The 12,146-nt window shown below is 59.1% G+C and overlaps 1 protein-coding gene and 1 pseudogene across 4 annotated transcripts; both read left to right on the top strand.

Moving 5' to 3' along the window:
• Positions 1-1,480: 1,480 nt before the first annotated feature.
• Positions 1,481-6,105, top strand: RPP21 (ribonuclease P subunit p21). Of its 3 annotated transcripts, none has more exons than XM_084647673.1 (6): positions 1,481-1,589; positions 3,652-3,725; positions 4,390-4,490; positions 4,636-4,718; positions 4,972-5,103; positions 5,620-6,104. In XM_084647673.1, exons 2-6 carry the CDS (start codon positions 3,669-3,671, stop codon positions 5,775-5,777), a joined length of 531 nt encoding a protein of 176 aa, XP_084503799.1. In that variant the 5' UTR covers positions 1,481-1,589; positions 3,652-3,668; the 3' UTR covers positions 5,778-6,104. The 3 variants fall into 3 exon arrangements, with proteins under 3 accessions (XP_084503799.1, XP_084503800.1, XP_084503798.1); XM_084647674.1 differs by lacking the exon at positions 1,481-1,589 and adding an exon at positions 1,646-1,668 and having other exon boundaries at positions 5,620-6,105; XM_084647672.1 differs by lacking the exon at positions 1,481-1,589 and having other exon boundaries at positions 3,356-3,725.
• Positions 6,106-10,364: 4,259 nt separating this feature from the next.
• LOC311531025 (acetylcholinesterase-like) lies at positions 10,365-11,824 on the top strand (annotated as a pseudogene). Its single transcript has 3 exons — positions 10,365-11,253; positions 11,385-11,556; positions 11,660-11,824. The product of its transcript is annotated as an acetylcholinesterase-like (transcript).
• The last annotated feature ends 322 nt before the right edge of the window (positions 11,825-12,146 follow it).

Genomic DNA, 12,146 nt, shown 5'->3' with positions numbered 1-12,146 from the left:
TTTGTGTCGTCCCCGCCAGCCGAAGAGGAATCGCTCCTTCGTCTGTTAGCTTTGTCCTCACCATTAACCTATGGAGAGAAGGCAGCCTTCAATGCCTCCCACGAATTACCTCTGGTCTTTGAGTTGCATGTCATTAGAACAGGCCTTGTAGTGATCAATCCAAGGAGCTCAGTCTGTGTAGCTTAAAAAAGAGATGGTTATGGGGGAGCTTGGTCATAGTCTCTTAAGTCTCTGCATGGGGAACAACTATTTTAATAATGGGCTTGTCAGTCCAGCAGAGATAGGCCTAACACGAGCCAATGGCTGGGAGTTGAAATTTTTAAATCAAGCCTGGGTGTTTTTCTAAAAGCTCTGCTCTAGGAATTATTTTGGGGAGTTTCTTTGGCCGGTGCTGTACAGGAAGTTGGATGAGATGGTCAGTGATCCTTTCTGGTCTTGAATCTAGGAATGCGTGGGTCGAGGGAGTGGCGGGGCAGCCAAATGTTCTGAACTATGTTTCTTCTCATAACGGTTCTGAGATGCAGCCACTTCTGGGGTGGGGCAGCTGGGGAAACAGTTATCATAGAATCATAGAATATCAGGGTTGAAAGGGACCTCAGGAGGTCATGTAGTCCAACCCCCTGCTCAAAGCAGGACCAATCCCCAACAGTTGCAGGATGACGTTGCATAGGCATCATTCATCCAGCCCTGAGATGCAAGTTGGGAGCTGGGTAACAGCCACACAGTGACACTGCACAGAGCTACTGCTCATCCAGCGCTGAGATGCAGCCACTTCTGGGGTGGGGCAGCTGGGGAAACAGTTGCAGGATGATGTTGCATGGGCATCATTCATCCAGCCCTGAGATGCAAGTTGGGAGCTGGGTAACAGCCACACAGTGACGCTGCCCAGAGATACTGCTCATCCAGGGCGGAGATGCAGCCACTTCTGGGGTGGAGCAGCTGGAAGACAGTTGCATAGCAACACTGCACAGGGATCACTCATCCAGCATGCAGATGCAGCCACTTTTGGGGTGGAAGGCAGCAGCTATTTACCTACCACTAAACGCTGACAATTTAGGACAAGAAGGGATGGGGGAATCCTCCTAAATCCAATGGAAACCACAGGATGAATTCCAGGGACGGCGATACATAATTGCCTCAGCTGGGATCCAGCCAATCCAATGCAGTCAATCCAGCCTTGCAAAAAAAGGAACCAGCCACATATTATCTGAAATTAGGCAAAGTAAAAATGCCCCCAACTGAGCCTCCACCCCACTCCCTGCAGCAGAGCCCCCGCCTAGCGCTGCACTGGGGCATCGGGGTCAGTACTGACTGCCAGGGCAGAGCGCCCCCTGCTGGAGGGAGGGGGAATGACCAGCAGAGGGTCAGGGCTGTGCTGAGTCCCGCCTAGGGGCGGGAGAGCTGGGGGAACCCGAGGGGGCAGGTGCAGGAGGAAGGGGTGTCGCCCCCCGCCCCATGGTGTGCCGCAGAGCCAGGAAAGCTGGGAAACTACATTTCCCAGAGGCCTTTGCTGCTGCAGCAGCTACGTCAGCTGGGGGCTGGGCTGGGCAGGAAGAGGCTGCAGCTGTTGGTGTCTCCATGTGACTGAGGTCCGGGGGAAACGGGGGAGGGGGCTGGGGGGGAAATAAAGGGGGCTGGCAGGGTACAGCCAGGAAGGGGATCTAGGGGGTAAATAAGGGGGGCTGGAGGAAGGAGGCTGTGAGGGGAGGGGGATCTGCGAGAGGGGGCTGGTAGGAGGGCAGGGGGGATCTGGGGAGGGGGCTGGCAGGGGAGGGGAGAATAGGCCCGGAGGAGGGGACTGGCGGGGAGGGGATCTGGGGAGGGGAGAATAGGTCTGGAGGAGGGGACTGGTGGGGAGGGGATCAGGGGAGGGGAGAATAGGTCTGGAGGAGGGGACTGCCAGGGGAGGGGATCTGGGGAGGGGGCTGGCAGGGGAAGGGGAGAATAGGTCTGGAGGAGGGGATCTGGGGAGGGGGCTGGCAGGGGAGGGGAGAATAGGTCTGGAGGAGGGGACTGGCAGGGAGGGGATCTGGGGAGGGGAGAATAGGTCTGGAGGAGGGGACTGCCAGGGGAGGGGATCTGGGGAGGGGGCTGCCAGGGGAGGGGAGAATAGGTCTGGAGGAGGGGACTGCCAGGGGAGGGGATCTGGGGAGGGGGCTGGCAGGGGAGGGGAGAATAGGTCTGGAGGAGGGGACTGGCAGGGGAGGGGATCAGGGGAGGGGAGAATAGGTCTGGAGGAGGGGATCTGGGGAGGGGGCTGGCAGGGGAGGGGAGAATAGGTCTGGAGGAGGGGACTGGTGGGGAGGGGATCAGGGGAGGGGAGAATAGGTCTGGAGGAGGGGACTGCCAGGGGAGAGGATCTGGGGAGGGGGCTGGCAGGGGAAGGGGAGAATAGGTCTGGAGGAGGGGACTGGCGGGGAGGGGATCAGGGGAGGGGAGAATAGGTCTGGAGGAGGGGATCTGGGGAGGGGGCTGGCAGGGGAGGGGAGAATAGGCCCGGAGGAGGGGACTGGCGGGGAGGGGATCTGGGGAGGGGAGAATAGGTCTGGAGGAGGGGACTGGTGGGGAGGGGATCAGGGGAGGGGAGAATAGGTCTGGAGGAGGGGACTGCCAGGGGAGGGGATCTGGGGAGGGGGCTGGCAGGGGAAGGGGAGAATAGGTCTGGAGGAGGGGATCTGGGGAGGGGGCTGGCAGGGGAGGGGAGAATAGGTCTGGAGGAGGGGACTGGCAGGGAGGGGATCTGGGGAGGGGAGAATAGGTCTGGAGGAGGGGACTGCCAGGGGAGGGGATCTGGGGAGGGGGCTGCCAGGGGAGGGGAGAATAGGTCTGGAGGAGGGGACTGCCAGGGGAGGGGATCTGGGGAGGGGGCTGGCAGGGGAGGGGAGAATAGGTCTGGAGGAGGGGACTGGCAGGGGAGGGGATCAGGGGAGGGGAGAATAGGTCTGGAGGAGGGGATCTGGGGAGGGGGCTGGCAGGGGAGGGGAGAATAGGTCTGGAGGAGGGGACTGGTGGGGAGGGGATCAGGGGAGGGGAGAATAGGTCTGGAGGAGGGGACTGCCAGGGGAGAGGATCTGGGGAGGGGGCTGGCAGGGGAAGGGGAGAATAGGTCTGGAGGAGGGGACTGGCGGGGAGGGGATCAGGGGAGGGGAGAATAGGTCTGGAGGAGGGGATCTGGGGATGGGGCTGGCAGGGGAGGGGATCTGGGGAATGGGTGGCAGGGGAAGAGATAGGAGTCTGGCGGAGGGGGCTGGGAGGGGAGGGGTATATAAGGGCTGGAGATGAAGGAGGATTTTGGAAGGGATGGGGGTTTAACGAGGAGGTGGGGGATGTTCAGTTGGGGTGATCTGGGGGGAGCAGGTCTAGCCTTATAAGGGTGGGGGGAGCAAGAGGGCAGCAGACCCCTCCCCCCACAATACCAGAATGGGGCCCTGCTGCCCCTCCTGGAAGAATAATAAAGCCCAGAAGCCCCCTGTTTTTGGGGGACAGATCCCAGCTCCGTGTGTGGGGAGTCACTAGAAATGGGGTGGATTGTGAAAGCTCCCCCATCTGGGGTAATTGCTGGAGGTAGCATGGAGCCGGCTGGGGCAGGGGCAGCTAACAGCCCCTTAGGGGACTGGCTGCCCCTCCCTCAAGTATCTTCCCCTATTCCAGACCCACCCCCCACCACGATGTCAGCCCAGGTGAAGGATAAAGAGGCTTTCCAGAGGCTCAGCTTCCTCTACCAGGTGAGGTTGGCGCCCCCTAGTGCTGGGATCCCAGCAGGGATGGGGGTTACACCCCTAAGAGAGACCCTGGGAGCAATTCCCCCTAGCCCCAGGGCCGTGGGGGGGAGATTTCTGGGGCTCCCTCCAGGATTCCTGAATAGAGCATGGGGCAAAGAGGATTGGAGTATCTGCATGTGGGGTGGGGGTTGGGGGGGATTGGAGGAAGATGGAATTGGGGCGACTGGGAGGGAGGGGGGATTGGTAGGGCAAAGGGGTCACGTGGAGCCGGGGAAGATGCGGGGGGTGGGGAGTGATATGGGACTGGGCGAGGGGAGATTGGATGGAGATGAGGCTGGGGGAGAGGGGAATCGGTGGGAGGGGCGACTGGTGGGGGGAGATGGGGTTGGGGGATCAGTGGGACTGGGGGAGGAGGATTGGTGGGGCTGGGGGTAGCGACGTGGGGCTGGGGGTAGCGACATGGGGCCAGGGGGAGGGGAGATCGGTAGGATGACATGGGCGAGGGGGTAATGGGGGGGTGACGTGGGGCTGGCGGGAGATCAATGGGGAGGGGAGAGTGACAGGGGGCTGGGGGAGGGAGGGTTTGGGGGCGACATGGAGCAGGGGGAGATGTGGGGCTGTTTCCCTCACTCTGCATCTCTTTTTTTCCCCCCTGCCCACTCCTCAGGCGGCTCACTGTGTCCTCGCCCAGAACCCCGAGAACCAGGTGCTGGTGCGATTCTACTGCCATGCCCAGCGCAGCATCAGCCGCAGGCTCGTCCTGAGACAGTGAGTGTCGGGATACGGGGCCTTTCCCCTCTAGGGCGCGCCAGCTCCCATCGGGCCCTAGGGGGCGGGCACTGGGCCATGGGGCCTTTCCCCTCTAGGGGCCCATCTCCCCAGGCCCAGCCCCTGTTTGTGTTTTCCCCCTCAGGGACCCATCGGTGAAGAGAACCATCTGCAAATCCTGCTCCTCCCTCCTGGTCCCTGGCGTCAGCTCCACCGTGCGCCAGAGAAGTGAGTGCCGCCCCCTAGTGGGGAGGGATCAGTACTGCTGTGGGTGGTTGGGAGCCTGGACTCCTGGGTTCTATCCCCAGCTCTGGGAGGGGAGTGGGGCATAGTGGTTAGAGCGGGGGCGGGGAGCTGGGAGTCGGGACCCTGAGAGGGCGGTGGGCTCAGGTGGCAAAGCCTTTCCCCATGCATGCCTGTCTGTTCCTGGTCCCTGACTCCCTGCCCTTCTCTTCCCCCCTCCCCGCCACCCCCCAACCAGGGCACCGTGGCCGGCGTTGGTCAGTTGTACGGTGTCTCTGCTGTGGCCAGACCAAGCGCTTCCCAAGCAACCCAGGGTACAAGCTGTGGGCGGAGCAGCCTGAGGCCCTGCTGGAGAACCAGCCCCAAGCTGGTGAGAGGGGACAGCATCCCAAGGGTTAATGGGGGCGGTGTGGGGCTAGAGCCCCTGAGGGGAGGAGTGGGGCATCTGGAGGCAAGGCTCAGCAGGGAGGATTGGGTGGGGGGGTTGCTGGGCCCTGGATTGTTTTGTCACTGTGTGGGGAGGGGGCTGGATTGATCTGGGGGGGATCGGGAGGGATTAGTCACAGAGGGGTATGGATTGGGGTGGGGGAAGAGCCGGGATTGGTCTGGGGGGTGAAGCTCGCATCAGTGGGGGGTGGGGATTGGAGGGAGGAGAAGCTGGGGGGGTTGGTCAGAGCTGGGATTGGTGTGGGGGAAGGGGCTGGGATTGGACCGGGTGGGGGGACTTTGGGGAGGGGATCTGGGGGTGGGGGAGGAGCTGGGGTTGGCCTGTGGGGCAGGATAGCCATGGAGAGGGGATATCAGGTTCAAGAGGGGGAGGGGAGAATTTGGGGACAGGGGAGCAGTGAGAATTTCCTGCATCTCCATCTCGTCTCTTCCCCTCCAGACCAGAAACCTGCAGCCCCCCAGGACCCCCCAAAGGAGCCCTCAGCACAGAAGGCTAAAACTCCCAGTGTGGCCTTCGGTCTCGAGAGCCACCCCACTCCGCAGAGGACCGCAGAGGCCGGGACCCGGGTGGGGAAAGGGGGCCCAAGCAGGAGGTAACCCCGTGAGCAGGGGTCAGTGGCTTAGGGCCTGATCCCAGCGGGGGCTGGTAAGGACAGGCCTGGAGCAGGTTTTAGGAGACTCCGTTCGTGAGAGAGGTGCCAAGACTGATTTGAAAAGGGGGAAGAAGAGAAACGACCCCCTCAAAACTATCCACTCCTGGGGCACTGGCTGGCTCAGGGGGTGGGGAATGGGGTATGGGATCTTTCCCCTCTGTGGGGCACCAGCTCCCATCTGGCCCCAGGGCGGGGGACTGGCTAGCTCAGGGGGTGGGGAATGAGACATGGGGCCTTCCCCGTCTAGGGGGCGTCGGTTCTGATTCAGTGGGGGTTTTTGGGGATCTTGTCTATTTATAAACAAAAACAAATTGCATCTCTGTGTGTATTTTTAGAAGCACGTTTCCTGCCGCAGGATCTTTTATGGGCTTAAAACAAGCTGGTGGGATGGAACCCCTCTTGGATTACGTGTAGGGGAAGTGGAGGGGACTCCTGGGGTGTGGTTCAAGGACGGAGGGACTATATGGTCCTGGCTAGACTTGATGGGGGGCTGATGGGAGAAACCCTTTACAGTTACCAGTGGGAATACTAGGGACTGGGATGTCCCATGGGAAGCGTTTGCTCCCCTGGCTGGTCGGCTGCGGCTCTTCTTGCTTGGCCCCTGGTTCGCTTCCCGGTTTGGGCCATCAGCTGGTTGGGGTGTTACCCGCACAAAATTCTCTGTTACACACTCTAGGGCACCCACCTTTACCCAATTTCTAGGGCTCAAGGTGTAAGCCTCTTAATTTAGGCACCCACACCCACTGTTCCCTCTAAACTGGGCGCGCACACAGATCCTAAACCCCACGCACACGGTGAAACACCCGCGCGCACAGAAATTTGCCCAGAAGCACACCAGTTTGCACAGAAGAAACTTTTTGCGCACACGGCCTGTCAAAAATTAGAGGGAACATTGCCCCCACCCTTTCCCAGTTCCTAGGGCTCCAGATGAAAAGCACCAAATTTTACCCTTCCGTGGGCTCTAGGCTCTACTCCTCCATGGGCTCTGGGCTAACGCCCTTTTCCCGCGGACTCAAAGCAAACACCCTTTCCCTGTGGACTCCGGGCTTAATTTTTTGCAGGTTTACGGGGTCTTTTACCAGTGAAAGAGCCCTGCACAGTAATATCCTACGTAACCTCTATTTATTAACAATCACCAAAAAGCAGACTGCACATGCTACATCTGCAATGCACACCACTCCCAATAAGACAGGTGAACTTTTCTTGATGGCCAGTCGGGATCAGGTCCATCTGGGGGACCCTAGTTTCTGCACGGTGTCATTGGCAGGGTGTTGAGGTCTGGCAGCTCTGATCTTGGGGCTGTGTCCTGGAGTTGGTTCCCCAAGAACTTTCTGTTGGACCCAATTTATAAAGTGAAACTCGAGCCCTGCTTAGCTCGACCTTAACCAATCAATATACTAAAATGTTACTAACCAATCCTGACAAAATTCTCTAACCAATCCTACCCCACCACCTTAATTAATTTACACCTAGCAAAATTAATTATACAACAGACAGAAATAACCAAAGAACCAGGCAGAGCTCATCCAGACAAACAATAGGGAAGCGGGGACCATAATGACAAAACAGTAAAGAAAGGAGAATTTCCTAACCACAACTATTGATAAGTGATTTCTTGCCAGACAGAATGCTATCAAGCTAAGTTTTCTTTAACCATCTTAAGATCTGTTTCTTTATCTGGTGATAGTGGGGGCCATGAGGACGGGGTGTCCTTCTTAACAGTTGGATATTACATGGTTTTAATGTAAGTTAGATGGAATGTGAAGATGTGACTTCCTGCTTCCCCGCTGCTCTTTTAATCTGGCTGCAGACGAAAGCTTTAGGCCTTGCAATATGGCTGCAGACAAAGGCCTTATCCTTCCAGGGGCTTTTCTCCTTAGACAGGGCTGGGGTCCTCTCATGTGGTGGGGCTCCTGCCGTGCAGGTGGAAAGCAGAAAGAATGAGAGACAGGATGGAGGGTGGGGGCGGGGGGCAGAAAGCAACAGGACAAGGGAAGGAAAAACCATACAGGATCCTCCGTGGCTTTGTGGTGCTGGATGCCTTAGGAACCCTAACACGCGGAGGTGAACACCAGGAGCAAGGCAGCCGGGCTCCCTCTGGGGATGAACATCCCTTAATCTGGTTTGCTGCCGGGGTCCTGGAAGCTGAGATAAGGGGCGACGTCCAGGTTGGGGGGATATATGAGCTGGGGGACGAGAATGATTCTTTTGGTTTTTTCAGTGTCTCTTTTTAAGCAGCCCCCCAAAAAGGAATACAAGTGGGGGAGAGTTTCTCCTCATTATTTTGGCCACCAATTAAATCCATTTCCGGAAGGCCACATTCGGCATTGGTAACTTTGTTCCCACATTTACTTGTTTGTTAAGTATGACCTCACCACACTCAGTGGTTTGCATGAGCAGGGCCCCTGCTGTCTGGACTGATTCAATTTTTGTCTGGTTTTTCTTGCACCTGTTCCTAACATGGTGTGTTTATTGAAAAACAGCTAGACTTCTATTTCATGGTTAATTCTCTGCCAAGCAAACGGTCCTAGGTTAGTGTGACCTCTGATAAACTTTCCCACACTTCTCACAATTAAACTTACAAATGGGGGACATTTTTTAGGTCCAGTGATCACAACAGACCCCAAAGATACTTAAACTTAATTCAAGAAGGTCTCCCAAGGATATGCAGCATGTTGTCCCAAACTCCACCCTCCTCCTGGAGTGAGGAAGAGAAACCAGGAGTCCTGGCCCTCAATACCCCCTGCTCTAACCCACTAGCCCCCACTCCCCTCCCAGAGCTGGGGATAGAACCCAGGAGTCCTAGCGCTCAGCACCCCCATTCTAACCCACTAGCCCCCACCTAATTCAGGGTGGTTCAGAGCAGTGTGCTGGCCCTCTTGGTCTGGCCCCCTTGATCCTGCCCTGTGCCCCCCTGGGGATGACACGTCTCATTTCCATGCAAGCGGCAGATCCATGGCAGGCTGCCTGGTCTGTTTGGCACTCATCCTCTGTCCTGCCCGCAAAGGAGTTTGCTAACCCCTGTCAATACAGCAGGCAGTGGGGTGGGGGAACCCTGCAGCTGGAACCCTGATCCCTCGCATATAAAATGTCCTGTCTCTTCCCCCCAAAGGGGCTTCCCTTCTGGCTCCACCAAAATCCTGCTGTGGGTTGAACTGGCCATGGGATTTCCCCTTCACCTCCTGTTACCCCTCTGTGCCACCCCAGAGTCATCTGCATCTCAGGAGCGGCAAGCAAGCCCCAGGCAGCGGTCCTGTGACCCTGCTACCGTACCCCAGAGGTGCTGAACTGGGTCTCTGAGCCCATGGACCCTGCCCCGGCATCCCTCCAGCCACCTTGAACCTGGGCCCTATGCGTGCACAGCCCAGTGAGCTTGCTGCTGCCAGGGTGAATAAACTCGGGTGGCTGCTCCCTGGCTGGTGCTCTCAGCACCGGAGACGAGAACCGTTTGGCTCCCGCATCGGCAGATCCCTCGCTCTGAGTTGGGAGCCACAGAGCCATGCCTGCAGCAGCGAGCCGGTCAGGTGAGTCTGCGTAGCCAGGGGTGAGGAGTGTCCCTCGGGCTCTGCGATGGGCACAGAGTGGTCAAGGGGTGACTGGTGTAAGGGGAGCTGGAATTGAGAACTCGACTGGTAGCTTCCCAGCTAATACCCCTTCCACAGACCCCACCCTGAGAGCTGGGGATGGAACCCAGGAGTCCTGACACCCAGCCCCACTTGGCTCTTACCTCCCAGACCCCACTCCCCTCCCTGAGCTGGGAGAGATCCCAGGAGTCCTGACTCCCAGCCCTGTCCCCCCTGCTCTAACTCCTAGACCCCACTGTCCTCACCATGCTAGGGAGAGAACCCAGGAGTCCTGACTCCCAGCCCTGTCCCCCCTGCTCTAACTCCTAGACCCCACTGTCCTCACCATGCTAGGGAGAGAACCCAGGAGTCCTGACTCCCAGCCCTGTCTGTTCTAACCCATTAGACCCCACTCCCTTCCCCAAGCTGGGGCTAGAGCCCAGGAGTCCTATCAATCAGGGTTCTCTCCCCAGCTCTGGGAGGGAAATGGGGTCTAGTGGGTTAGAACAGAGGGGGCTGGGAGCCTGGACTCCTGGATTCTCTCTTCAGCTCCAGGAGGGGGCATGTGGATTTTTGTCCTAGCCTTTTGGCATTTTCCCCTGGCATAAAGGGACCTCTAGTTGCCTGCAGAGGGAAATGGGGCAGAAGGCAAAGTGATACAGATCTGGGAGCTCAGCAGAGAGCTGGAGCCCGGGGCAGGCTGGTGTTGAGGGGGTGGCTGACCGGAGACGGTGTTTACCAAAGGGGAGCCAGGCTTCCTGCTCGCATGAGGGTTTAAATAGTTAGGGCTGCAGCACAGAAACTCCCCCAGCAGGGGCGAGGCCCCATATCCCATTCCCCACTCCCTGAGCCAGCCATTCCCCCCTGACCTGGGCTTGGATTGGAACCAGCACCCCCCTAGAGGGGAAAGGTCCCAGATCCCGTTCCTTGTAACTCCCTCTGGGGCCGTCTCCCTTCCAGCTGCCGCGATGCTGGGACTCCTCCCCGCGCTCCCCTGCCTGCTCCTCCTCTCCCTGCCAGGCCCCAATGACGACGGCACCATGGTGCTCACCACCAGCAGCCCCATCCGGGGCAAGTGCCTCCCGGCCGGCTCCGGCACAGTGACGGCCTTTCTGGGCATCCCCTATGCTGAGCCCCGCCATGGGGGCCTTGCGCTTCCAGACACTGTTTCCCCATCAGCCCTGGAGCCACATCCTGGAGGCCACCGGCTTCAGCAACACCTGCTCCCAGCCTCTGCTTACTGGTTACCCTGATGCCTATCAGGACGCCCAAAATGCTGCAGTCTGAGGACTGCCTCTTCCTCAACATCTGGGTGCCCCATCCCTGGCCCCCTGCGCCGGCCCCCGTCCTCGTCTGGATCCACAGCAGGGGGTTCTTCATAGGTGCAGCCTCCATGGAGCTCCAAGACTGCTGCTTCTTCGCCGCCACCGAGAACGTGATCGTGGCCTCCATGAACTACCCGGCTGGGGCACTGGGCTTCCTGTCCCTGCCCCCAGCTGCCCCGGGGAATGCCGGCCTGTGGGACCAGTGCCTGGTGCTGCGCTGGCCGTGGGTCAATGGGGCCACCTTCGGTGGGAACCCGGCCTGTATGATACTCTTCGGCCAGAGCGCCGGGGCCTCCTCGGTCAGCTTCCATCTCCTCTCGCCGGGGAGCCGGCCCCTCTTTGCCCATGCCGGGCTGCCGAGTGGTGCCCATGCCTTTCCCTGGGCCTGGATTAGCCCAGAAGCGGCCAAGAAGATAGGCCAGGCGCTGCGCCGTGAACTAGGCTGCCCCGATTTCGATGACACCGCCCTGGGGGGCTGCCTGCAGGGGAAGGTGCTGGGAGACTTTGGGAAACGCATTATGTCCATGCCTGGGTCTGTGCCGACCGTCGACGGGAGCCACCGAGACTCTTGGAGGCTTGGCACAGCCAGCCTACACCCCTCCTGGCCGGCGTCACGGCTAACGAAGGCTCCTACATAATCATTGGTGCCCGTAACTTCACCAGGGTGAACGCCGGCCACATGAGCTGGGCGGAGCCGCTGGAGGTGCTGAGGGTGACAATGCTGGGGCTGCCGTGGGAGGCCGTCCAGGCGGTGGCACAGGGGTACGGCCAGGAGAGGCAGGGCCCGGCACGGTACCACCGCGCCATGGCTCACATTGTCAGTGACTATCATGCGGTGTGCCCCATAGCCAAGCCGGCTGGGCAGATGGCGGAGGCCGGCGGTCCCGTGTACATCTACAGCTTCACCCGCCACCCCAGAGTCTTGTCTTCCCCCAAAGGGATGGGGGATGCCACATGGCTCCGAGGTGCCCTACCTGTTCGGGATGCTGGCGTCCATGGAGGGAGCCAACCACACGCACACGGAGGCCGAGGTGGCGCTGAGCCGCAGGGTGATGCGCTACTGGGCAGAGCGGCAAAGAGTCCTGTGGCACCTTATAGACTAACAGGCGTAATGGAGCATGAGCGTTCGTGGGTGAACCCCCACTTCGTTGGTTGCATACTGGGCAGAGTTTGCCAGGAGCGGGTAAGGGAACCCCTAAGAAGTTGCAGCCCTGAGTGCCAGCCAGCTTGGATCTCCTTGCACTTTCAGGTTCTCTCATAGATTCATAGATATGAAGGTCAGAAGGGACCATTGTGAACATCTAGTCTGACCTGCACAACGCAGGCCACAGAATCTCACCCGCCCACTCCTGCGATAAACCTCTCACCTATGTCTGAGCTATTGAAGTCCTCAGATCATGGTTTAAAGACTTCAAGGAGCAGAGA

This window comes from Lepidochelys olivacea (genome assembly GCF_965140295.1).
Source record: "Lepidochelys olivacea isolate rLepOli2 genome assembly, chromosome: 14".
In the NCBI taxonomy this organism is placed as follows: Eukaryota; Metazoa; Chordata; order Testudines; family Cheloniidae; genus Lepidochelys; species Lepidochelys olivacea.
Note: the sequence above shows the minus strand (reverse complement) of the source record. Positions and strands in the feature narration are given on the sequence as shown.